The sequence below is a fragment of the Phoca vitulina genome, unplaced genomic scaffold (genome assembly GCF_004348235.1).
Source record: "Phoca vitulina isolate PV1807 unplaced genomic scaffold, GSC_HSeal_1.0 scaffold1, whole genome shotgun sequence".
Lineage (NCBI taxonomy): Eukaryota > Metazoa > Chordata > Mammalia > Carnivora > Phocidae > Phoca > Phoca vitulina.
The window spans coordinates 43,125,699-43,152,981 of record NW_022589704.1 but is presented as its reverse complement, the minus strand read 5'-3'; the positions used below and the strand labels follow the sequence as shown (position 1 = coordinate 43,152,981).

The following is a 27,283-nucleotide window of genomic DNA, read 5'->3' as shown; positions in this document are numbered from 1 at the left end:
CCTTTTTCTTTACTTTTCTCTCTTTCTTGAAATACAGATAAAGTCTTTTCCAGAATATTTTATACACCCCCCACACACATGTATGTACTTCTCCCTCCCGTTTTAATAGGTGGGGAGATCTGTTTTACCTTGGATCTGTAATTCTTGTAACATCACTGTAATATAGTCATTGATGTTCAGAATATTGAAATGTGTTATAGTTTCAGAGCTAAAAATAAAAGACATAATAAGTTCATTATAGTTTGTTTACTTGAAATTTTTTCAGTGGATAGGATAGGAAAAAATTCCTTTTTTGTTTAAATGTTTGGTTAATTATAGCATCTTATACTAGTTAATTAGTTAATTAAGATTTTAATGTATTTTTTTACGGTAAAAAATTTTATTCTAACAGTCTTCTTTGTGATTTGTGGCATTTGGTCTATATATGTAAGCCTAGAGCACTTTAGAAATATTAACTGCAATTACCATCAATTGAGTACTTAACTCTCTGCCAGTCATCATTCTAAATGTATTGAATGTTTCCAGTCAACTGATCCTCACAACAAACAGCCCAGTGAGGTAGGCACTATTATCTCCTCTCAGATGAGGAAACTGAACCATGGAAAGGTTCTTTAGCTTATCCAAGGTGACTCAGCTAGTAAGTATTATAGCTAGGATTCAAAACTGGTACACTAATCTTTATTGTCCGGTATGTAATTGCTGTCTCCCCCAGATTTTACAATCAGGTTAACTATTTTAATAATATATAAATATAGTCATCATATTAAAAAAAACAAAAAACAAAGTATTGACTCTTACCTGAACATTTGCTGAGCTCTTTAATTAGTATTGGGTGTTGTATTAGGCTGTAGAAGAGGGTATCACCGTAATAGATGACTAGGTATTAGTACCACTAGAAATGGTAATCAAGATTTTAAAACCTGGGATTAAAAAAATATATTCATTAATAAGTCATTTTCTACTTTTTTGGTGTGATTTTAGTTATAACTGGTTTGATTTTGGTAAATTAGCATTTATCATGACAGTAATCTTGATGAGTAGATCAGCTCAGCTGTAGTCTGATTCAATGATTATTTAATAATGATATACCTAAAATCCATTAGAATGTTTCACAAGGATTAATTTTGTTTTCTTTTTTCCCCTTTAGTAAAATAAAACAGGGTCTGTTACCTAGCTTGGAAGATTTGCTGTTCTATACAATTGCAGAAGGACAAGAGAAAATACCTGTTCATAAATTTATTACAGTACGTTTTTATATTTTTCTATCTTAAACTTTTTAAAAATCAGTAATCTGAATCAATAATACAGTAATATTGAAATGTAGTCTTAAAGGTCATCTGACGCTGTTTCTGTTATTATGTTTTCAAATTTTCATCATGCTCATTTCAAGGTAATCAGTGAAAGAAAATGAAAGAAACAATGAGAAACTTGTCCAGAAAGTGGGTAATAGTGATACTAAAATGCCCATATACGTATTCAGGTCCTGGGTAGAAGTTTTTATATACAGGAATAAAAACTTGTAGTTGGAATAAGCATATACATTATTTGCACTATGTATTTACAAACTCTTATTTTTTTAAAAACAGGCACTCAAATCTACAGGATTGCGAACGTCTGATCCCAGGTTGAAAGAGTGTATGGATATGTTAAGATTAACTCTTCAAACAACATCAGATGGTGTCATGCTAGACAAAGATCTTTTTAAAAAGTAAAAATTTCTGCCAAACCTTTAATGGTGATTTGCTATGCTATATGGTGATTTTTCTTTTAAAACAAAATTGCATCTTTGAAGGCCAGTGCTTCCTGTGTAACTGAAAAAAAAGGGGGGATTTATAAACATCAATTGTTTGAAGAACGTGGTGCACATAAAGTTCTATAACACACAGGGGCTAAGAGTAGACTTTCTTTGAAACTGCTCTAAGGAAATGTAGGCATGGATGTTTCCAATTTACAGTATCTTGAAATTGCAGTGTGTTTGAATAGAGCACACTCTGTCTTGTCACAGCTTAAATTGATCTCCAATTCATCTGCATGTCTTACAGGGTTTTTCCATATGGTCTCTGTTTCTTTCCTACAAGGTGGCTTAGATGACATCATAAAATGAGAAGGCTTCAGAAAGCATGTATTCCTTAGATTTACATATCTCCATTGTCTGCTTCTTTCTTCAGACATATTAATACATAGGCTTTTGACTACTTCTATTTCCCTCAGAATATTTAAAAACTGAAGACACTTTAGAGATTAATGCCTTGATTTGGTTGAATGAGCATACTTATTTTGATTTTCCTATATTTGCCTATTTGTTTAGTATTTATCTTCATTAATGTGTTCCTACTTGTCTGATTTCTTAATGGTTTAAAAGATAGCATGTTTATAATGGATCCCAAAGAGGTAAATGGTATTTTAAACTACTAAGAGTTAGGTAAAAACCAGTATAAAACTGTAAACACTACTGTAAGACATTGGCTTTTTCTAGACCATAGGGTCAGTTGAGATAGATCCAAAGAATTCTAGCATTTCCCTTGAAAATTTATTTTTATGTATGTATGTATTTTTATTTATTTTTTCTTTTATTTTCTTTTGGGGACTGGATGATTTGTCCTAGGTAACTCCTGGGAATATCCTAGAGTATTAAGTCATTTGAAGGTGTGTTTAACTGAGGTTCTTCAGAGTTTCCTGGCATGCTATGAAGCACTGCTGACAGTTTTAGATTCTTGTCTTTTTACCACAAGGTTCTTGATTCTGTTAACTCAGATGTTAGAATTGGTGTTAGGAATTTTGAATCCTCAAAATATGTTTCTTTGTGGAGGGGAGGAAATAATTTCTTGTTAGCTGTGCCTTTGCAATAAGGATTATTTTTAGTATTCATGAACTGTCGGAGCAAAGTACTCTTGATTATGGTGCCTTCTGAAGAGTTATTTTGATGTATCTGAGAATGAAGTTGTCAAAGAGATGGTAGGTGGATATGTTGATAATAGGTATGAGGAATTGCTTTGGAATTTTAAATGAAAGTATTTTATACCTTTTTAGTCTGTTTAAAATTTTTTTGTGCTTTATCAACATGTTGCTATGTTTAAATATGAAATTAAAAGTAACAAATATACTGATTATGAAGCCAGGAAACATAATCATACAATTTTCTGCCTATAATTATAAAATAATAGCAATTACCATATTTTAAACACTAATCCAATTTTTAAAAAAAATTGATGATTGTAATATAGGCAGTTCCCAACTTGACAAATGCTTAGTGTTTTGTATGAGCAGGCAATGGAAAAGTCTCCATCTATACGCATAATGATTTCTCTTTTCATCTCTAGAATGAAGTAATTCAAAACCTTTGACTATTAACCTTTTGGGGTCACCTAGAAAGGTGATTGCTCCAGAGAATTTTTTCCAAATAAGAAGTTTTCTAGTTTAGTGTTGCCTTAAATAAACTATCTCCTCTCCAATGCAGGTGGGAAGGAGATGTTACAGTGGAATTCCATTTTCTCAGAGAAATAATTTATAAAGGTGGATCGGTTTGGTTGAAGTCAGTGTGTTGATTTTACCTAAAAAACATTGTTGGTTAATATATTTAGCCTTTGAGGGTAATCTGAGAAACAACTATTACATATGATTTGTTTTTTAAGGGAAAGTGTGTTCTAGGCATGCTCTTTGGAGCATAATCTGTTTGAAAGTTGGAGACTGCCTGTACCCATCTAGATAATTAATTGTTTTTAATGCTAATAATCCTTTAACTGATAGAGGTAGAAAATTATGTTGAAAATGAATGCCTTATTTATGCATTTTTAACCATACAGATATTAGAGCTATTTTTATGTGTGATCATAATTTTTTGGTCTTCTCTGTTTTGGAGGGAAATGAATGGCAGTCTTTGCATTTGTATATTGATTTTTTTTTAAATTCATATCCATCATATTATCTCACTGATGAAAAATTGTGAGATACTTTCTAAAGCATGTGCATTATAGTTGTTAATCATAAATATTTAAGAAGAAAGATTATTATTCCCGCTTTACAGATGAGGAAAGTAAACAAAGCATGAGAAAGATATGACTTGCTGAAAAGTATGAACCCTTCCTTCTCAGAATTCATTTTTATATAGGACTTCTAATTTTCTAGTTCCTTTCATGACATCTGTATTCAAATAACTCCCAATGAAAACATTTACTACCTGTAATTTTCATCAGTTTGCAGTAGACACTTTTTTGAGTGGTAAGATTGCTTGTGTTGGCCACAGTAATTCACCAGTGAAGTCAGTTACCAGAACTTTACCAGCACCTTCTAGCAGAGGAGAAAACAACAAACCAGTTTCACTGACTGTACAGTTTGTTAATTATAAAGCTTCCTTTTAAAAGTGCTGATTAATTTTAAATAGTTAAATAGTAGTAGGTTAATAATTTAAGTTTGGCAGCCCTCATATTTTTTCATGTATAACTTTTTGAAAAATTAGGATTTAGTTTTGATACAGATACAGTGATTTAAGATCAGGAATTGTTTTAACTTTTTCCTGCTGAGAAATGTTTTCTTTAGTGTAATTTCTTTACAACTCTCATATGTGCAAATTGAATTGCTATTTAAAACGTTAAATATTAAATCAGTGGCATGCTTAATAATTTTTAGATTAACATTGAAACTATGAGAAAATAATTTATCAAAGTTTATTGAAGTAAATATTTGTTATCTCTGAGATGTCAATTATTTCTATGTTGGTTAATAATGGAAATTAGGACTATAATTTTTCATGTTGTAATTGGGACACATCTTTATCATTGGAAATAACCTGTATTATTTTAAATCAATATTTTAATTTTATACTGACCAAATGAGTATATTCTCTGAATTTTTAATTAATAGTTAAAAGTGAAATCTGACTTAATTTTAATTCGATGTTTCATTTAGATCAATTTTAATTAAAATGCTGAGATATAAAAACTAAAAAAGAAATACTGAGTGTTTAGTTCTTCATTTCTCTATAGTTAATGCAAGTTATTTACTTATAGGTACAGTTTTCTTACCTATAAAGTAAGGAAATCATCTTTTTCAAAATGTTCCTTACCTATAAAGTAAGGAAATCATCTTTCTCAAAATCATCTTTCTCAAAATTTTCATGGTTGAACAGATGAATAGTATTTGAAACTTACTTTTTATTAAAAAAAAATGCTAATTTGGATTTTTTTTTTCTTCCCAAAGAAGGTAATATAGTACCACATCATTTACCTGTGAGGAATCCAGTTACATAACTTTCCATAGTTAGTGGCTTGACTTTCTCTTACTGAGTTACTGAGACTCTTAAGAAGATGAGCTTAGAAGATGGTTTGCTGTAACCTATTTGAAAAGCTCTTCTTTAAGGTTACATTAATATATTGATTTTCTGGCTTAAGTCCTTTTAGAACAAAGCAGAATATTGGTTCAAATCGTTAGATTTCATGCTCTCCCATCCACATGGTTTACCGTTATCTTTTTAAATAGTTTTTAACAATGAGACCTTTTTATTCTGTAATGTATTACATATCTTATAGTGAATAGAATAATATGATTTCATATTTTTGGTGATTCATATAATGTAAAGTTAATTACTCTTCTTTATAAATAATTTTTTTAAAACTATACATTATTGTTACAAGCATTTTAATAAGTATTTTATTCTAATCTGACTAAATAAAGTTGATTTTATTTCTATTTGTTAGCTTGGAAATACAGATTTTTCAAACTGTAATTTAGCAAAAATGTTAAAATATAAAGTTTAGTTTTTTTGTGAAATACTACTAATAGTTATATAGGAACTAAGGGATATGTCTGAAGTTACTTAATGGATCAATAAACAGGATCTCAGCTATGACATATTAAAATCCAATTTTTGTTAACCAAATGTCATGCTGACATATATTCTTAACCTTGGTGGGCTTAAGAAACTTGTCTTTAGATGCTCTTGATATTTAACCTGGTAGAATGCTCTGCTATTTTATCTTTGACACAATTTTTAGGCAATCTCATTTATTTCTTTAACTTGTTCAACAGCTTACAAGAAACTGCATGAAAGACTGCTTGAAGGAAAGAAAATAATACAGAAAGTATAATTTATAGATTCTAGTTTATTGTATAAAATGATGAATTTCTCTATTGTTTAAATATTCTCCTAATTAATATTGTTATTACCAAGTACTAATATTTGAAAGGCACCCAGTAAATTAATTTTTTTTTCACATTCCACAGATGTGTTCAAAGCAACATTGTTTTGTTGACACAAGCCTTTAGAAGAAAGTTTGTCATTCCTGACTTTATGTCTTTTACCTCTCACATTGATGAGTTATTTGAAAGTGCTAAAAAGCAGTCTGGAGGAAAGGTAACATTTTTGATGTGAATATTTTCCTAAACCAGTCACTTAATTCAGCTCAAGTTGAGGTATAGAAATTCAAGTTGTGGAGTTTTCTTGTGCTTTGCTAGTTAAGAAATTTAAGCTAAGTGAAGCTACTGGATTAAATGCTTTTAAAATATTTTAAATATTCAATTTTGTTATTTGGGCTACAAAGAAATATTAAGTTTAAGAATTCTTTTTTATTTTCAGATGATGGAAATGGCTTTTAACTCATTAAAAAAACAGTAACTTTATTAAGAATTTCTGTAAATGTGATATCCTTGAACATTAAATTTAAAAAATTCTCTAAATAAAATAACAAGGGCTGTTTTATTTTTTCTCTGTATTGAAAGTTTTTAGAAATGAAACCCTGCTACCATGACTTCGATTAAAGAAGTTCTATTTCTTTACCTTTTTTTTATTTTATTATGTTATGTTAATCACCATTCATTACATCATTAGTTTTTGAGGTAGTGTTCCATGATTCATTGTTTGCATATAACACCCAGTGGTCCATTCAGTATTTGCCCTCTTTAATACCCATCACCAGGCTAACCCATCCCCTCACTCCCCTCCCCTCTAGAACCCTCAATTTGTTTCTCAGAGTCCATAGTCTCTCATGGTTCGTCTCCCCCACCGATTTCCCCCCCTTCATTTCTCCCTTCCTACTATCTTCTTTTTTTTTTTAACATATAATGTGTTATTTGTTTCAGGGGTACAGGTCTGTGATTCAACAGTCTTACACAGTTCACAGTGCTCACCATAGCACATACCCTCCCCAATGTAAAAATCAAGTCTTAGTTCCTCTTTTAGACTGCTTTTCTAGGAATTGAGGATGCATTGGAAAACATACGGGATGAGGGAGACTGAGAAAAGTCAGTTAGATCTTACCTGTAATCCTCAAATCTCTTCTGCCCTTAGTTTTTATGAATATTATAAAAGATAGACCACAAAACCATTGAGAGCTATAAAATAACTCTTCATTAGTGGAAGCTAAATTAAGATAAATTTTTTGATAGAAGAAATATTATTTGCTTGTATTCTGTTAATTTTTTCCCAATATTTTGTATAGGTTGCAGATTATATTCCTCAGCTAGCCAAGTTCAGTCCTGATTTGTGGGGTGTGTCTGTGTGTACAGTAGATGGACAGAGGTGAGTTTATTTAATATTCATGAAAACCAACTGTAAGCTTTCAATTTTACGTAACAGCATGAGGTAGAGAGGAGCATTTTCTGTGATGGAAATTAGCCATAACATAGGAATTCAAGAAGGAAAATAAGTTTAGATTTTAATTTAATTTTTAAAAACTCAACTGAAGTAGTCTTACACTAAATTTCATGAGGCATTTCATCTCATTCACAGTTGTAGTCTTGTTATTTGAGTATTTATTTTTCAAGTACCTGCAATTACAGTTTTTCTTAGGAGAAGCAGACTTGTCAAAACATGAAATTATTCACTAATGAACTGACCACTAATCAAATTGGTTCCCATTTCTTAGTTTAACATTAACAGCCTCTCACTGTCATTGTTGCTTATGCTCATGATATGAGCGGTGTGATAGTTAAGACAGTACAGTATGATAATAGTCTTTCCGTCTGTCATTTGCAAAGTGAAAAGTCATTTGCAAACTTGCAGGATCTCGTAAGTCCATGAAAGTGATCTTTGGGAAGTGCTCAAGCTATAGGCAGAGCCATTGACAAATGACGTTTTAGCAGAATTATAAAAAGGATAATGATGTGAAGGCACTTCAAAGAGAATGATTTGGTTTTAAAAACAATAAATTATGTGAGGCCCTTGAAAAATTGATAAAGTTCTGGAATATTTTTTCAAGAATGACTTTTTATTATGCTGTGAGCCAGATATAAGGATTTATTAATCATGTTATAATTTGGTTTTGTCAAGTCAGAAAAATTATGCCAAAAAAGAAAAATCAATTTTTTTATTCATTTGAAAGCTTAGCTCAGAGTTATAATCTTTGTGTTCCTTTGTTTTTTACTAAAGTATTTCTTTTTAAATTAAAATGTAACTTACATAAAGTATGGTGTACAACTCCTAAGTGTATACAGCTTTATGAATTTATACCAGTGATTAATTTTATCCTAAATTTTGTTAAAACTACAAGTCATTTAGCCTCATAATTTTCAGTCTTAAATACCTTCTAAGTGATCTTTTTATTTTTTACCAATAATCTTCCTCAAGTATTTACAGTAAAAAGACATATGGTTTAGCCCATTCATTCTTAAGGTATCTGAGGCCCAAAATTCCTCTAATACTGGCAGAGGTAAAACAAATACCTGGGTCTCTTAACTTCTAGTTTGTTGTTCTCTCCATTATGACAGGCTTTTGTTCTCATCTGGGCCTGTAAAATGTACTAACCATTAATTGTGTGTTGAATTAAATGTTGGGTGCTATAAAAGGATACAAATACACGAGAAGACGTGGCTTTATTCTTATGGACCAAATTCTAGTATGGAGTGATAGCTCTGTTTTTGTATTTGGAGGAAATGGTTTATCAGGTAATGGAAATTTTTATATTTGGAGGAAATGATTATAATGCAAGGCTTGCACATGATTTTTCTCTTAAACATTCTCTGTGTGTGGTGATGATTCTTTTAGGTTAGTTGTCTCATCTAGAGAATTTTAAAAGTTGACTTTGGATTAGAACATATGTATTTTTAAATAAAGGTAATAAGACAGGCTCTTGTCAGGTTTTAGAATCATTGTCAAGTTGAAGTTATAGTCTGAATTAGAAATTATTCATAAACATGATAGGAAGAATATTATATATTTTTACTATCTATACGTATGTATTATATTCCATAATATAGTTGGAAGTAAGGTGGCCAGCTCTCTGATGTTTCCTTGCCCTTTGATGTCTCTTCTAACCCCATTTTGCCCAGGGGTGGTTGTTAATATTACCCAGTTGCACTATGAATGAGTTTCACTCTGAATGAATGAGTGACTGCTCTGTGTTGGGGCATAGTTCAGGGCACCTGGGATACCATTGAATAAAATAAAAATCTCTGCCCTTGTGAAGCTTACATTATGATGGGGTCAGTCACAGTTTTCCCATTTTTAAACCTATGTTGTAGTTCATGTACATCCCAGTTTGGAAACATATAAAGCTTTCTTTTTGTTCTATTGTTTAGATACATGGTAATAATGGTGCCATTAATGCCAGCTCTAATACAGTTTATAAAACTGGGTGCTGTTTATTTTAACAGGGCTGGAATTGTGAGTAGATATGGTTCATAGGATGAGGCGTTTATAGTCAAGGTCTCAGAGAATGGTATTGAATCCCAGACTGAGCTCTGTTTAAAAACTAACCACCACGGTATAGCCATGATTAAACCTATGAGTGAAAAAGTGGTGACTGATTTCTAAAAGGGCTAGTTCATTTTAATGCTTGAATACAGGTAGGAGTAAGGAGGGCCATACCCTCTTGGCCTCAGAGGAAAATTTTCACATTACTTATTTATTATCTAATTCTGAACCATATTATTACCTGCGTACTTTTAAGCTTTTGCCTTATTTGCAGTATTCTTCTTAAAATTTATATTTATTCTTTAATATCCAAGTAAACTTGTGGTTGAATTATGGGAAAACCTTTGTAAATTAGAATTAACGTGTAAAAATAACTCCAATTATTCAAACATTTTTTTCCAGTTGATTTTAATTATTTTTTAAATCTACTTTTAAATAGGCATTCTATTGGAGATACCAAAGTTCCATTTTGTCTTCAGTCCTGTGTAAAACCTTTGAAATATGCCATTGCTGTTAATGATCTTGGAACAGAATATGTGCATCGATATGTTGGGAAAGAGCCAAGTGGATTAAGATTCAACAAACTGTTTTTAAATGAAGATGGTAAGAATTACATAAAAGTTAGAAAAAGAAATACCCCATTTTCCTATTTAAATCTAATGCCTGGGTGGCTCAGTCGGTTGAGCATCTGCCTTCGGCTCAGGTCATGATCCCGGGGTCCTGGGATCAAGCCCTGCATCAGGCTCCCTGCCTACTGCTCCCCCTGCTTGTGCTCTCTCTCTCTCTGACAAATAAATCAAATCTTAAAAAAAATAAGTTATTTTTTAATTTTTTTGAAGAAAATTAAAAACATTCATACTTTTTTTTCATTTCTCATGGAGTTTCTGTTAAACCCACAGACACAGTTTGTTTAATCACCTACTTAAAAAAAATTTTTTTTTTTTAGGCCTCTCATACCATTGGAAAATGGACTAGGGAGAAGATGGGGCAGGGAGTAAGATTTTCTTTTCACTTCCTAAACACATATAGGAGAATATCTTGTAGTAAAATCTCACAGTGTCTGGGATTTGCTGTAAAATAATTAAGTGAGTATAGCTGGGAGTGCTGGGTGTGATTATTACTACATGTTAGTAATTACTGAGGCTAACTTAGATAGCTACATGGGTGTTTTATTCTTTCTACTTTTGTATTTTATATATATTTGAAAACTTCCAACATAACACGTTTTTATGGTGGCTGTGGTTGAAATAATGAGTATTTTTGCTTTTTCTTTTTCATAACATTTAATATTTGAAAGAAACATCTTGTATTAAATAGTTGGATAGCTAACAAGTATCACTGCTTAATAGGAATTCAAAAGCAAAGGGGGAGGACAAAGGTAGTTAGTACTTTTGATCTGATAGAGGTTTTATTTTATTTATTTATTTATTTTTAAAGATTTTATTTGTCTTTGAGATAAATAAATCTTTATTTATTTAGAGAGAGAGAGGGAGAGCATGAGTAGGGGCAGGGGCAGAGGGAGAGGGAGAAGCAGACTCCCCACTGAGCAGGGAGCCCCATGCAGTACTTGATCCCAGGACCTGAGATCATGACCTGAGCTGAAGGCAGATGCTTAACCAACTGAGCCACCCAGGCACCCCTGATAGAGGTGGTTTTTTGTTTGTTTGTTTGTTTTCCGTGATAGAGGTTTTAAATCTAAACACCAACCTATGTATTGGTTTCTATATTTCAGTATTTCCTACATATGCTGTCTTTCTCATTTTGTGATGAGTTAAGATAGAATCAAAGAAAGAAAGAAAGTGAAGGAATTTAGTGGTTGCAATAATGGTTGTGAGAAATATACTTTTGCATTTTTTGTTTGTGCTGGATGAAAAATGAAATGTGCCTTATACTTATTATTGTTTTATTTAATTTTTTTAATGAAGTTATAAGAATGGTATTTTCTTGGGGCGCCTGGGTGTGGCTCAGTTGGTTAAGCATTCAACTCTTGATTTCAGTTCAAGTCATGATCTCAGGGTCCTGGGATTGAGCCCCTCATGGGTCTCCGAGCTCAGCAGGGAGTCTGCTTGAGATTCTCTCTCTGCTTGTCCCTCTGCCCCTCCCCACTGCGCCCTGTTTATTTCTCTAAAATAAATAAATCTTAAAAAAAAAAGAATGGTATTTTCTTGTGCTTCTCTATTTGTTTTGAGAGCAGTTATGTTTTCTTACCTATTTTACCATAATCTTTCTGTCCTGATGCTGCATTTGATTTTATGGACATTATCACAAACTAACAATTTCAATAAGGACACATCATATGCAGAAGTACCTTATTTATTAAACCCAGTGATATCCAGATTTAATATGGAAATAATTAATATTTTTGTTCTATCAAGATTGAACATTTTACAAGAAAAAATATTTTCCCATATAAGTCAAAATAGAATAATATAGATGGTTCTGGTGAATTGTGATTTATTTTGAGAGAGGTATTTAAAGAAAGAAATGAACAAATACAGGAATTCAAATGTGAAGAAATATTTGAGAAACGAAAATAGATAAAATGAGCATGGAGAAAATGAACTTAACATTGCAAGTAATACATTTTTTTGTTTTGTAGATTTATGAGGTTAGAAATTATAATTTACTGACACAGTAGTCTATAAGAAAAAAATCATAAGAACTCAGGGATTTAGCACTGGTTTATAATAACTGAAACATAAAGTTCAACAAGAGGTTTTACCTTGATATTCTTTGACTTTTTCCAAGCCAGTCCCTCCACCTAAGCAATACCACGAGTCTTAGAAGTAATGGGAAAATGAAGGCCTCACTGTACCACTACTTCCCAAGTTCTGCATAGAGTCTGTGCTCCAAAGTTTTGGTTTTAAACTAGCCCCAGATAAAAACAATTTATAGGTCTTCTTCATATTTAAAACTTCAAAGGTAGATTTATAGTGAAACTGTACACTTTGTGTATGTGCATGTGTCTGTGCATCTAGCATTACAAAATTGAAAAAAATAAATGTATTTATATTCTAGCTTTCTAAGATTGTGGTAAGTTGAGATTAATATGGATATAATAGATAAAGAAATTACAGTACTTTTTTAATATCAGTAGTTTTACAGTGCTTTTACAGCATAAAAACATTTTAGTCCTGTGGTGGAGAGTTGGCCTGACACTTTCTGTCATTATAAATGAGGAAATAAGTTACTTGATGGAGATAATCAATTTTGGAAACAACCGTCTCCTAGTGAAGTCTTTTTCTACCTTACAGTAGAAATTAGATTAATTAACAAATACTTACATTGCCTTCTTCCACTCTAATACATGGAGGAAAAAATACAAACTCTTATAAGTGTGTAATTGACAGAAACCAAAATATATATGTTGGTTTATATTGTGACGGATTTGAGAAAGGGACTGAATTGTATATAGAAAGAACAAAGTTTGGGTGGTTGGATAAGTGGGCACTGCAGGATTAAACTCTATATAGAATATACTTAATTTTTATATAGCCCTTTAAAATTCCAGTATAATACTTAAAATATAAATATCCATATTAAACTGAAATTAATACTTGTTAGTTCTTTAGTATATGCATTAGCAACCTTTGACTTAGCCTCAGTTATGAACCATATCTTTTTAAGGTTCATATGCTTAGCAGTTTGAGAAGCTTTTGCTTGTATAATATGAAAGAACTTTCTCCATGTCTTGTTCCTTTGAAAAGAACAAATACTTGCTAAAATTAAACAGTTTTGTGCATTTTAGTTAAAAGTACCCACAAATTTCAGATGTTGCCCAAGTCCATTTTGTCATTATACCAAACTAATATATGTCATTACTTCAGATGGTAGCTTTTATTAATTAGCCTTAAGTGTTATTTCTGCTTTCATGAGTACTTTTTAATTAAAAATTCTAAATGGAACCTTTCAATTCTCCCTACCTACAGTGGAGCAGGAAGCAAGTAGATTTTTCAGTCATAGGTTTTAGACTGAGGTTTTAGACTGCAGTAATGCTGGTGTTATAATATCTGGTGTGTTTCCAAACACTGAGGTGTCTGGCTTTTGAGCCAAAGGCAGAGAGAGCAGTTGCTTACATCTGAAAGTTGCACTGTCATACCGTGAAATGCTTTAGTGTTCTTTGAAAGATCTTGAATGCAGCTGATGTATTTGCAGAATATTTATGATTTAGAAAATATTAAATGCACACATTTATGTGGTACCATTTGGAATACACACATTAGCTGCCTTGTAAAGGCCCTAGAGCCTAAACATGATGTCAAAAAACCGCAAAAGGACAGACGCATAAACATCTGCACAAACACAAATATAAACTAATTTAGCACAGCTTGATTTCCGTATTGTTTTCTGTCTGTATCTTATTTTTTTCAGGTGAATAATATTGGAAATTTTTTGTTTCTTAGCTCCCTTTTGCCATGTAGTACTTTTCTTTGACAGTAATTGCTCTCATTTTGTGTGATCTCAGAGAAGGCAAACTTCTCTTAGTGAGATTTGGAATAGGCGAACTCTTGATTGTAAATACTCTGATACTATACTCCAAATGTTAAAATTTAATATAATATCAGAGTATTTACAGTTTGGAACTAATCATCATTATGGGTAACCCAAAATGTACAGTGTTTAAACCATAGCTACTAAATCACATTGTTGATCTTATATTGAGGGGAAACTGGTAAACTGTCAATTACCTAATTTTTTGTCTTTATTTTTTAAAATAAAGAAAAATTTAACAATGTTATTGAGAGATACTTCACATGCCATATAATTCACCCATTTAGAGTGTGTGTGTGGGGGGGGTGGGGTAGAAGGAGAGAAAAGAATCTTAAGCATGCAGGGCTGGATCTCAGGACCCTGAGATCATGACCTGAGCTGAAAGAGTCGGATGCTTAACTGACTGAGCCACCCAGGCACCCCCAGAACAGGCAAATCTATAGAGACAGAAAGTAGATTACTAGTTGCCAGGGGTAGGAGAGAAATGGATACTCACCGCTAATGGGTACAGGGTATCTTTTTGGGGTGACAAAAGTATCCCAAAATGGATTGTGGTAATGGTTGCACAACTCTATGAATATACTAAAAGCCAATGAACTCTCCTCCAAACAAAATTGAAAAGCTAAGAAATTGCTTAGTTTATAATAAGGACAAGCCTGGAGTTATACATCATTTTTGACACTTCTTAAATATGTTTTTACAGAAAAAAACTCTCTATTACATTCTGAGGCATGACATTTTAGGAGAAAAAGACATGAAATTATCTTTCATGAAGGCTTTTTTGGAAGGTCAATGGTAAATGTATTTTATCTTAGCCAGGAGCCATGATTTCCCAGATATCAGTGTAATCAGTTGATATTTGAAATTCTATTTGTTGTAAGAATTAAGAGAGAGGATTTTGGATGAACTTAAATTTTAAATAATTTTTTAAATCTTTATTGTCAGGAAATATAGAAAGAATACAGAATATAATTTAAATCCCCTGTAATATTTTTATCATAGGTATATCCCTTTATAGTGTTTGTTTTCTTTTTCTACATGTGTATGTGTATATTCATAAAAACAAAAATAAAGCACTTTTTAAAAAAGATTTTATTTATTTGACAGAACACAAGTAGGCAGAGTCCCCACTGAGCAGAGAGCCTGATGCAGGGCTTGATCCCAGGACCCTGGGATCATGACCTGAGCCAAAGGCAGACACTTAACCAACTGAGCCACCCAGGCACCCCCAAAATAAAGCACTTTAAAAAGCAAGAGTGGTTTCATACTAGATGTGCTTTTTTCAAGGTTATTTTTTAATAGTGTGCCATGTACATTTAAGCATTTCATGTGTTTTAATTCATTCAAGAATTATGACTCACTGAGGTGTTGATGCTATTTATTACTCCCAATATACAGTGGGAAAATTGAGGCATAGTGAAGTTCAGTTACTTGCCCGAGGTCAAATAGCTAGTAAATGGTAGTTAGGAAATTTCGATGTACTTTAATACTACTATTCACTGTCTTTTGATACATGAATCTTTGTTTCCCTATATAGTTACTATAGAAGTATATTATTGGTTTGATAAGTAAATGACTTAAATGCATTCTTTCACCCTCTTTTCCCCCTGCCATAAAAGAACTGTAACAATATCTTACATAAAGAAAATAGATGTATGTTCATGGGAAATACCTATGCATCATAGAAAATGATATCAAGTATTTGAAATAATGCTATTGTTTTATATTTTATAGATAAGCCACACAATCCTATGGTAAATGCTGGAGCAATTGTTGTGACTTCATTAATAAAGGTAAAATGTTGACAATTCCTTTTAACCTAGTAAGTTTTTAAAAATAACTAAGGCATAAAGATGAATCTTGGATTAATTATGTAGACTTATGAAAAGTTTTGGTGTTAAAAAAATTAATCTTATGGTATAAAGCTAAAATTCTTATTTAAAAATAAATAATGTAATTTCAAGGATGAAATTAAAAACAGATGACTCATTGTAAGAGTTACTCAGTTACTCTTGACCTGAAGATCTGGCAAAAATTCAAAAAGAAGTCTCTGCTGAACAATAGGCACAGAGGTTTTTCTTCCTAAAGTTTTGATATTTTTTTCTTCCCTTTCCTTTTGGCTCTTTGAAAATGAACAGATGTAAACACAATTAAAAGCATTTTACTGTTAACTGTCATCAGCATATGTAGGAACAAATGTTCTGGTACTTTGTGTTAAGACAAAGTACATTTACCCTTGAACATTCTGAAGTCCTTTCTACTCTCAGGAGCTACATTCACAATTTTCATTTGAACTTCTTTCATTTCTTTTGCTTATTATCATAACTAAGTAAGACTTATTCCAATTATTAAGTTATATTATTTTTCCTATGCTTTGTTTTACATTGTATGTTTTGATTTTGATTGTTTTAGTGTCTGGTTTGCCTTAATAATTGGAAGCTCTAATGTTGTTTGGAATAAGTATTTGAAAATGATATGAGTGTGTGATATTGTTTAGATTTTTAATTTCTAATTATAAATTTCATTTATATTCAAATAAATCTCATTTATGTTTGGAATATTTATATACTTTCTTCAGTAAATCCGTGCTTATCTTTTCCAAGCATAAAAAAATATAACTACATGGCTTTGTAGATGCATTAGTGAGGACAGGATACCCTGGTTACCCAAAGAATGTTTGGATATAAATTATGCCTTTGGCCTAAAAACTTAACCTAATTTGTATACTAGAAATCCTCTTTCATGAATTTTATATGTTCATGAGAAAAGGCTTTAAAATAGAAGACTACTATGATAAGAATTCTGTATGTTTAGTTGTTATTTTAGCGTAAATACTTTGTAAGCATTGGCCCACTTAATCTTTTTAACTCTAGTGAGGTAGGTATTATAGCCAAGTATTATTCTTTAATGTAACTAATTTTAATAGACTGGAAATTTTTATTTGCCCATTATAACATCTAGCTATTCATGACTGTTTTACATAAGGTAAAAGTTGTCAGTTTGAGGTGAGAGAATATTTGTTGTAGAAAATTATAATACAAATCTGTGCTAGGCACAGTCCTTCCTTCAGGTAGCTTGCTTACCTTGTAGTGTGAGGTGGACACAAGTATGAATGGGTCCTTACAGTGAAATTCAGTAAACGTTGCGATGAGAGAAAAGTCTCTTTAATAATTGTTTAGATTTGAACAAGTAACAAATTAGAGGTAAGGAAAGTTATGATAATATAACCTATGTATTAGTGCTTGATGAGAAAACCACTAGAATGGTTCCAAACCTTTTTTGGGTCTTCCCAGAAAAATGTTCACATACGGTGATTATAAAACTTTAAGGAGTTTACAGACCCTTTGAAAGCTGATCTGTGAATCCAAGTTGAAGAATTCTTACATTGGAGAAAGAATAACATAGCACACCAATAGTATTTTCAGGAAAGGGCATACGTAAATGATAAAAAGAAGCCTTCCTTAACTGCATGCACTTAAACATCTTTTGTTTAATGATTCATGGGTTTCATATACTATACTGAAATGCTGCATGTGAGAAATGCATGTCTGGTCATATCACACCATCACTTCATCAGTTTCATTTCTCATGTTCAGTCATGAGCCATAAAAGTCACATTATATGAAACAGTGAAAAAAACACGTATACACAACATAAGTGTGGTTCAGTGTCCAACAGTGCAAAAATTTAACTGAGTCATCTTGTATTTATAAATTTGATCAGTGATTTTAAATATATAAACATTTTTAATTTACCGGCAAAGTTGAAAATGAGGCTTTGGGATATAGTTCATATTTAAGGTCACTTTCTTGGCATTTTTGTTTTGTTTTTAGAAGTGTTTCACAAATTTCTTTCTTTTTCTTTAATGAAGTTCATCTAAGTCTTGGAGGGGTATGTAATGTAATGTAATACTTCTTTAGACTTTTTTTTTTTTTTAAAGAATTCAGAACTCCTCTAAAAATCTGTATGTTATCTGTGAAGGTTGTATGATCACATATTTATGAATTAGTAATTGAAATTGAGGTAACAAAACTATTGCCGGAAGGGTCTTCAAGTCCAGCCTTCTTACTTTATATAGATGAGGTGAAGAAACTGAGACTAGACAGGGACTGACAGCAGTAGAGTCAGGCTTGAGCTAAATCTGATGTGTTTGCTCTTCATTAGAATTCATTCTGCCATATTTAATGTAGGTGTTTGCTGTTTCTCTTGATGACATCTTTGTCTTTACCTAGCATAGTTATATTGTCCAAAAAGCAGAAGTTTTATTTTTTTAATTTTAACTTGTACAAAAGATAACAGTTTATTGGCTTAAAAGTCACATCTAATTTTTAGTGGGTGTAATATGGTCATTCTTTGGACGTTAGTCAGTACCTGCTATCTGTAAGGAACTAATAACCCTTTTCTCAAGGAGCTTGCATTTGAGTACCCAAAGCGTGGATATTTTACCATGGCTACTAGATGTAAATTTTGTTTTTTAGCTCTTTTAGTTGATGACCTTAAGGCTATTTTTTCTTTCGAACTTCAACTTTATTTGGTGCTATTAAAACATTCTCCTCATGTTAGTCTTCTCTCACCCTGCCCCAAAAAATTAAGTAGAGTCTTTAGTAAGACTCTTTATTTCTTAATTTTGTAGTATTGATATTTTTTCCTTGTAGGATTGGAGATGATCCTCAGGAAATGGGGGAACGAGGCAGAGCAAGTATTCAAAAGGATTAGCAGATTGTGGAAAAAAGGAGGATTTGGACAGAAGGAACCTGTTGCATAAATTCTTAACTACTAAACTTATAGGAAAACTCCAATATTTAAAATTTTAAACAAAGCTTATATAGGTAAATACCTTCAAAAAAAAAACACAAATGTCATTTTGTACTTAAAATGCACATAATTTTAAAAAACTATAAAATTAATATCCTTTCTTTTTCTTTGTGGTAACTACTAAGTTTAAAAGAATACTTTTTGATGCAGTTTGTTTTATCTGATGATGATAATATGGTTGCTTGATTTAAAAGGAAGAGTAAAAATAAATTTGAAAGGAGCACAGTTAACTCTGGATGAAATAGCAGTTACGTATGTAATTTTTTTCTTTGCAGTGGTAAAAACTTCACCTAGTTTTAGTTTAAAAGTTAAGGTCTTTGGATAACTTGAGGGTTAGGGTGGGAAAATGAGGATAACATATTTCAAGATAATTGCCATACTTCTGCTTTTTTATTTTAAAGGTAAAGAGTAAGTTACATTGTCTTCTGTGTTTGTCTCTCTTTATTCTAACAGTATTTTCCAGTTTTTGTCATTTGAAGAAATCTGATTTTTTTAAAAATCAGAAGTATTTTTAAATTTAAAACATCAGATTTTTTCTTTTTAAAAGACAATTCAGTCATACTCCATGAAAATAAGATGAATTTAGTTAGTATGTATATAGTGCTCAGTTTGGTTATGTTAGCAGCAACCTGTTGAATGTGCCTGTGAGCCACACTTTTAAGGTGATTTGTGGCTCTGGGGAGCACTGGATGATGTCTTGGATTTGGTGACTTTATCGTGTTAATTGTTTTATTCACTCCATGTTTATATCAGCTGAATTCTTTGAGGTTTTTTTTTTTAATGAAAGGCAGATAATTTGTTGCCAACAGAATTTTTCTCTTTATATTTAGGTTAATCTAGATAATACTAGATTTAGAACATTATTTTTTACCTGTAATATCTATTTTAAATCCTCCAAGTATTATTTAGCTTTAAAGCATTTTCTGTGGCAAGATTAAAGAGTATTCTATAAAATCATTTTCAGTTACTTCTTTTTGCCTCTTTTATGCCTCTTTCCTCTGTGATCTCTAATTTTCAATTGGCTTTTACACCTCCATACTTTATGAATGGAATCAAGTGATTTGCTTACAAAATAACTGATTAATGCATGGACTTCAAATGAATCATTTTTATATTAAATTTATTAGCATATGTCCCTGTTAACTAATATTTTCACCTGTGTTTTAATGTATAATATATAATTGAGTTCAGGAGTATGTTGTAAAAACAGGCTATAAAAACACTCCAACATAGTTATATTAATTCTTTTAATAGCCAATGTTTAAAACTCTGTGCCTATTTATCACATTTTCATTCATAAAATTTTCTTCAATGAAATGGAAATTCTTTAACTTAGTGTAGGAATGTTTACAGAGAAATTAATTTGTATACTTTTCTAGTCTCTCGATCTGATTACTACCCTTTTCAAACAAAACATGGTTTGCTTTTTAAAAGTCATTTAATCTCCAGGATCCTGTAAGTCTTCTTTAACATATGAAAATCCCTTTAGAAACTTTCTTTATCTCTACCCCCCTACAACTTAAATGTATATAATCAGTCACTCCTCACAATCACAATGCAGCTCATTCTGCCCATGGGTCCTGTCCCCTTCCCTTAATAAAAACACTTTTTCACACCAAAAAAAAAAAAAAAAAATTGGTGAATGGATTTGGTAAATATATTTTCTCCAATTTATTTTTTTAAGTTTTCCTACTGTACTTACTAAATATCACTGTAACTTTTTCTAAAATTAAAATAACATATCTAATAATGGTTGTACAGTGACTTAAAACTGGGATAAACATATCCCTGGTTATGGGAATTTTTTTCCAGGAGACAAAAATAGTTTTAAGACTATCAGTTTGCAAATCTCAGTTTTCATATATGTCTTGCTTAAAATTAGTCTGCCTTTGGTCCAGATTTCCTCCCAGTTTTCATAAGAAGGCATACTTCTCATGCGTCCCAAATTTTACTATGGTGCACTGCTTCAGGTTATAAAAGCCTCTTGGGCACCAACAAAAGAGAACATTTTGAAATATTAGAGTCAGTGGTATTGAGGGTATGAATCATTGTAAAGAGTGGGAACAGCCCTCTGTATTCTAGGTTGTTTCTAGGTCTTTGGTTAAACAAAATGGACAGAGGATCTAATCAAGTTGTTAGTAAGAGCATTAAGTAGAATTTTTAAGGATGGATTGATTACTGTGTGACTTTTATATGTAAAGAACTGAGTGGTATTGCTATAACAAAACCTTTTCTATTTCTAACTACTCTGTTGTCAGCAAGATTTCTCAACTCATACATCTGTAAAAATTTTAAATAGGAAGAGTAGAAAATAATCTACTTATACATGAACTAATTAAAAATCAATTACTATTTCAAAAAGAAAAGAATATTCTAAAGTAACAGTTGTAAATTAACATAGGACATTATTAACAAACACTTTTTTCTTTAACTTTTTATGAAAAATTTCAAACATACAAAATAAACATGATAGTGTAACTAGCTCCCATGTACCCATTCCTGGCTTCTGATATTCATAACATCTCTTCTTCCACCCCTCTGTACCCCACTACTAGATAATGATGATGGATTTTTTTTTACAGTTTACATTTTTGCTTTTGGGGGGTTTACTCTATTTTGTATGTGTATGTGTGCTTTTTCCCTCACGTCTTTGCAAATAAACTTTATACAGTTATTTTTTTAGAAATTAAAATAACAGCATTTTGTAATGATTATTAGAGCCCATATATCCCTGGAGTGCACAGAATCTTCCCAAGAGATATAGGGGCAAATATATTTTATTGACTTAAATAATACTATTTCCAGGGTAGATATTAAGAATAAACATTAATCAAGTGCTTTTACTTTTAAATGGGGAAGTTTTGGGGAAAAACTTTCTTGGGTCAACAAAAATCAGTGAGATACTTTATTTTGCTTGTTTATATAATCTGCCTAGGACGTTTCAAGTAGCTTATCCAAAATGTTATATAATGATTGACATTGGTAAATATCAGTTTTTTAAAAACAGCATAGAAGCAAAACTCAATTGTGCTTTAATTTAGTAAGCTACAAAGTAGACCAAGCATGTGACCATAGTCTAGAGTTGGAAGGTTTTTTTTTTTCTTTTTATTAAACATGACAGCTAAATAAAGAAAATTGTATTTGTTCTGTAGGGCACAGTTTAGGTCAGAGAATGAAAGTTCAGTATAACTTGTCTATTTTACATTGATTAATTGTATAATGGTAATTATACATGTAACATCCCAATGCAAATGCTGACATCCTTTTCCAAAAGAGTTGTTCTTTTTTTTTTTTTTTTTTTTTGTGCTTTCTCAAAGGTTAAAAAGGTTTTTGTGGTTTAAATGTTGTTACATATTTTACAGCATTAGGATCTATGGAATATTTTGACAACTGCAACAGTTCAATGAAGTTGGTAATTTCTTCTTTTAATTATTTTTCATTGAACAGCTTTGGAGTTACATTTCTACATTTTGAATTCTGGTGTATTATAAGGAAAGAAAACTTAAAATATGTCAAAAGGCACTTTAGGGAAAATACATAGATAGTGATTACAATATGGCTGTAGCTAAATTATTCTTATCTTGTTTAAGCTTTGTTAATGCCTAATTTTGATGAAATAGTGTGTTCTTTTCAGCTACTGATTGTATATGTGATTGACATCCTTTCTTTAAATAAGTTGATTTGTAAGGTTTTACAGATTATCAGCCACATCCTAGTCTACTTGTAAAGTGGAGAATGAACCTGGCTTTATTCAGTTAAATAATTCTCTGGTACAGGTTTTCCCCTCATAATAAAATTTTAAAGTGTAATGTTTTGGAATTTTTGAGGGTAAAGTTAAGAAATTTGTTTTTAAATTTTTAGTTGTCAAATTATTTTAAACCTGTTTTAAAAATTAGAGATGTATTGTTTCTATTGGGTGCACATCACCAATTAATACGTTTGATTTCAGATCTACATCTTACTGCTTTGTAAACTTCGCCGAGGTAAAATGAAACCATTTGGCTACTTGAACTGATCTACGTTACATAGGTTTTTCCTACTGACATTTGCAGTAGCTAACATATCAGAAATAGAAGTCATGAAACAATACATCTTCCATGCTCTGAATTGGCATAATGCTAAATTCAAATGTAGCTAATTTTTTAGAGACTATGGAATATATATTTTTTTAGTTCAAGAATTGTTAAAACAAATGAGATGTTAAAGGTAGAGCTTTCTTTACACTAGCAAAATGTATTCAGAATGTTTGCATATACTAGAATTATAAAAGATTAGTTAGTTCTGCAACATAACTCATTTTTCTAACTCTAATGCTGGTTTAAGGTTATTTTAAAAATATAAGTAGATTGTTCTTAATTAAAAACCATAATTTATAAATACTCAATTCTTTTCTAAGGGTGAAACTTTATTTTAAGTTTTTTTTAAATATGAAATTAAATAACATATGTTCTAGAATATTATGTGTTGTCATGAAAGATAAGGGGATTTGGGGTAACTAAAATTCTGTAACTTTGGGTTGGGTAAAGATATACTTAAAATAAAGCATTCCCTTTGTAATTCAGATCCATTCTCAACATACTGGTATTAAAAAAAACATGTAAAAAGTTTATGTAAATATTAAATTATTTTAGAGTATTTCCTAGTCTTAAAAGTACTAATGTACAATATATTAATTGTAATGATAGCAGTTTGGAATTTTGATATTATATTCACTTAAAACTTAACTGTAGAGTGATGCTTATATTAACATTTATGTCTCATTTCTTTGCAGCAAGGAGTGAATAATGCTGAAAAATTTGACTATGTAAGTGCAATATGGAATTCAGTTTTCATGTTATATTTATATTCCTTATATATTTGTTTTTTGACTACTAATACTTTCTAATTTTGGTTTATAGGTGATGCAGTTTTTGAATAAGATGGCTGGCAATGAATATGTTGGATTCAGTAATGCGACGTGAGTCTGATTTATGACTTAAGTTTTTTATAATAGGCCAGGCCTCTTTAAATTAACAAAAATAACTAGATTATAGAATTCTGTTTTAAATACTGTCTTGTCCCTCCCCTCTACCTCCCTCTCCCCGCTTTCTCTATATTATAATACACAGTGTACTTAGAATTAATCTGTTTTCCCTTATTGATTCTAGGGCTTACTTCAGTGAATAAATAAATGCTTTAAACAGTTTTGATAAACTTCTTGTGGGTAATTATAGAATTTGAAGGGAATCCAACTTTACCTTAAATTACTAATAGTTAAGGATGCCTGGGTGGCTCAGTCTGTTAAGTGTCTGCCTTGGGCTCAGGTCATGATCCCAGGGTCCTGGGATTGAGTCCAGCATTGGGCTCCTTGCTCAGCAGGGAACCTGCTTCTCCCTCTGCCTGCCATTCCCCCTGCTTGTGTTCTTTCTCTCTCTGATAAATAAATAAAATCTTCAAAAAAAAAAATTACTGATACAGTTATTCAGTTTTCTCTTTGCCTGTAATACATGTTTTACCTCTTTTTTTTTTTTTTAAGATTTTATTTATTTATATATTTTGAGAGAGAGAGAGCGTGTGTGAGCCGGGGTGGGGGGTGGGGAGCAGAGGGAGAGGGACAAGCTGACTCCAGGCTGAATGAGGAGCCCATTACAGGGTCAATCCCCACAACCCTGAGATCATGACTTGAGCAGAAACTAAGAGTCAGACACTTAACTGCCTGAGCCACTCAGATGCCCCTGTCTTACCTCTCTTAATTTCTCTGCCTGGCTAAGTTGACTTTCACCCCAATTTTTTATTTTGAAATTGGCCAGTCTACAGAAAAGTCGAAATAATAAACAGTGAATATCTGGGTATCTTTCACCTATATTTTCTGATTAATATTTTGTCTCATTTGCTTTTCCTCAACCTCTTTCTTTAAATAGAAGTGTTTAAAAACATGTGTATCTCTCTATATATGTACATATATGTAAATATACATGTATATGTTGGGATTTTTTCCCTGAACTAATAGAAATAAAGTTATAGATATCCCAACATTTCACCCTTAAATAACTCAACATGTGTATTCGTAAGGATTGATTACTGTGTGACTTTTATATGTCACACAGTATGTTATAAGGACATTCTCCTACATAACCACAATACCATCAACACATTTAAGATCATTAACATTAATTTAAAAATATCATTAATATGTAAATGTCCCCAACTGTCCCTTAAATGCCTATTACAGCCTTTTTCCCCAGGAATTAATCAAGGTTCATACAATACATTTATATGAGTCTCTTTTGCTTTATTAAAATAGAAGAGTCCCCCTGCTCTATACCCTTGCTTTATAAAGTTTTATTAAATGGCTTTTTTTGGGAGTGTCAATCACTTGTTTTACAAAGTAGGTATTAACTAATTTTCTCTGTGAAGGACCAGATAGTAAATATTTCAGACTTGTGGGCCATATAGACTCTGTTGCAACTACTCATCTCTACTATTTTGGTAGGAAAGCAGCCATAGACAACATGAGGTGATCTTCCAAGAAACTTTATTTCTAAAAACAGGCAGTAGGCTGCATCTGGCTATAGTGGATATTCTCCATTTTGAATAGGTCTGGTTGTTTCCTGTGGTTAGATAAAGCTGAAACAGTTTTGACATGACTACTAACTAAGTGACACTTTGTACTACATGTTTCAGGAGGCAAAAATTTTCAGGTTGTTGTACCAACTTTTATTCATCAGCTTAAGTATCTTTTCCAGGAAGTTTTTCATGAATCTCATCTCACCTCTCTTCTGTGGTCTCATATTACCATATTTAATTGAGCTTACTCTATGTCTCTCTGCCCCATCACCGCTATTAGACTCTGATCTCCTTTAGACCTGGATAGAATATCTTCCAATTCATTTTTGTATTCCTGTTACCTGGTAGATAATAGGCACTTGATGTAGTGTTTGTTGCACAGAGCTATATGCTAGGCATTGTGATAATTGCTGAGTAGTTAGTACACTATGTTGATTTTTTTTTTTTTAAAGGTATGGCAAGTTGATAAGTTTATTTTCAAGAGCTTTTCCACATTCAGCATTGTTTTTCTGACCATAAGAACATTAAAATGTATAGGTAGGGGGGACTGCCACCCCCCACTCCATGATCGATAATACAGTGTGTCACCTACAGTTCCTCTTTTGTCAGCAGCCTTCTGGACTCTTGTAGGTTGATTTCTCAAATGTACTGCAAATTAAATCTGTCTAAATTAAAACTCATTCTCTTTCTTCTCAAACTGCTCTTTGCTCCAGGGTTCCCATCAGTTGGTATCACGATCCTTTCAGTAGACTGCATTAGAAATCTAGAGTTTTGTACCAGACTTCATTCACCCTGTTTCTCCTCTTTCCCATCAAGTTGGAAGATTTGCTGAATTGCTCTCATGTTTGATCATACCTGTCCTTCCATTCCTATCACCACTACCTAAGTTCAGGCTTTCGGTGGCTCTTACTACTCTGGTCTCCTAATAGCATCAGTCATCCTTTCTTTTTTCCCTTTCCCAAACTGATGTCAGAGTTATCCTTCTAAAATGTAGATCTGACAAGGTAATTTGATTGAAAGCCTTGAAGCTTTCATTTTGTTGGCAATCAGGAGCCATTTTTAGCATTTATCAGTCTTGATAATGTGGTCCTAGTCTCCCTTGTTAGTTTGATGTTTCTCCACTCTTCTCCATGAACCCTATTTCCCAGATACATCAGAATATGTGCCATTCTTCAATGAAGTCCTGTCTTTTATACTTTTTAACTTTGTTCTTGCTACATGGAATTTTCCATTGTTTAGGCTTCCCCCTGAAATCTGTTAATCTAACAAATGCTGAAAGGCCCATTTCATGTGTCCCTCTCTCAGTGAAATTTCCATGGATTCCCTCAGTTGGAATTGATTATTGTACTTTTGGAGGATCCAGAGATTCTGCGACTTCTTAGTATATTTTTTAATGGTGGAATATTTGATAATTTTAAAATTAGCTTCTTTATTCATAAAATATGAAGATTAGAAAGGGCCTAGCTCATTTCAGTCCTTTTATAGCTGAGGAAGTTAAGGCTAAAAGAATTGTCACTTAAATAACTTCCCCAAGACACATAGCTAGCCTATTGACAGAACTGGGATTGGAACCTAGCAGTCTTGACTCTTAGGTCAATGTGTTCTTTATACTATACTTTGCTATACAAATTAAACTACAGAACAATCATACTCTTACAGAAAATAAGTAAATAGAGCAATTTTCTTTTCTTCCTAGGTTTCAGTCTGAAAGAGAAAGCGGAGATCGAAATTTTGCAATAGGATATTACCTAAAAGAAAAAAAGGTTTTTGAATTTTTATTTCTATTTCAAATTATTTTATTTAATA

General features: G+C 31.8%; 1 protein-coding gene across 2 annotated transcripts in view; it reads left to right on the top strand.

The window, feature by feature from the left end:
- GLS (glutaminase) overlaps positions 1–27,283 on the top strand; it is an 83,195-nt gene that overhangs the window by 14,455 nt on the left and 41,457 nt on the right. For both annotated transcript variants that reach the window (XM_032406029.1, XM_032406038.1), the window contains exons 2-10: positions 1,148–1,244; positions 1,587–1,708; positions 6,220–6,349; positions 7,434–7,513; positions 10,065–10,228; positions 15,851–15,909; positions 23,703–23,735; positions 23,830–23,888; positions 27,174–27,240. In XM_032406029.1, coding sequence (XP_032261920.1) covers positions 1,148–1,244; positions 1,587–1,708; positions 6,220–6,349; positions 7,434–7,513; positions 10,065–10,228; positions 15,851–15,909; positions 23,703–23,735; positions 23,830–23,888; positions 27,174–27,240 — 811 coding nt within the window. The remainder of the gene's footprint in view (positions 1–1,147; positions 1,245–1,586; positions 1,709–6,219; positions 6,350–7,433; positions 7,514–10,064; positions 10,229–15,850; positions 15,910–23,702; positions 23,736–23,829; positions 23,889–27,173; positions 27,241–27,283) is intronic.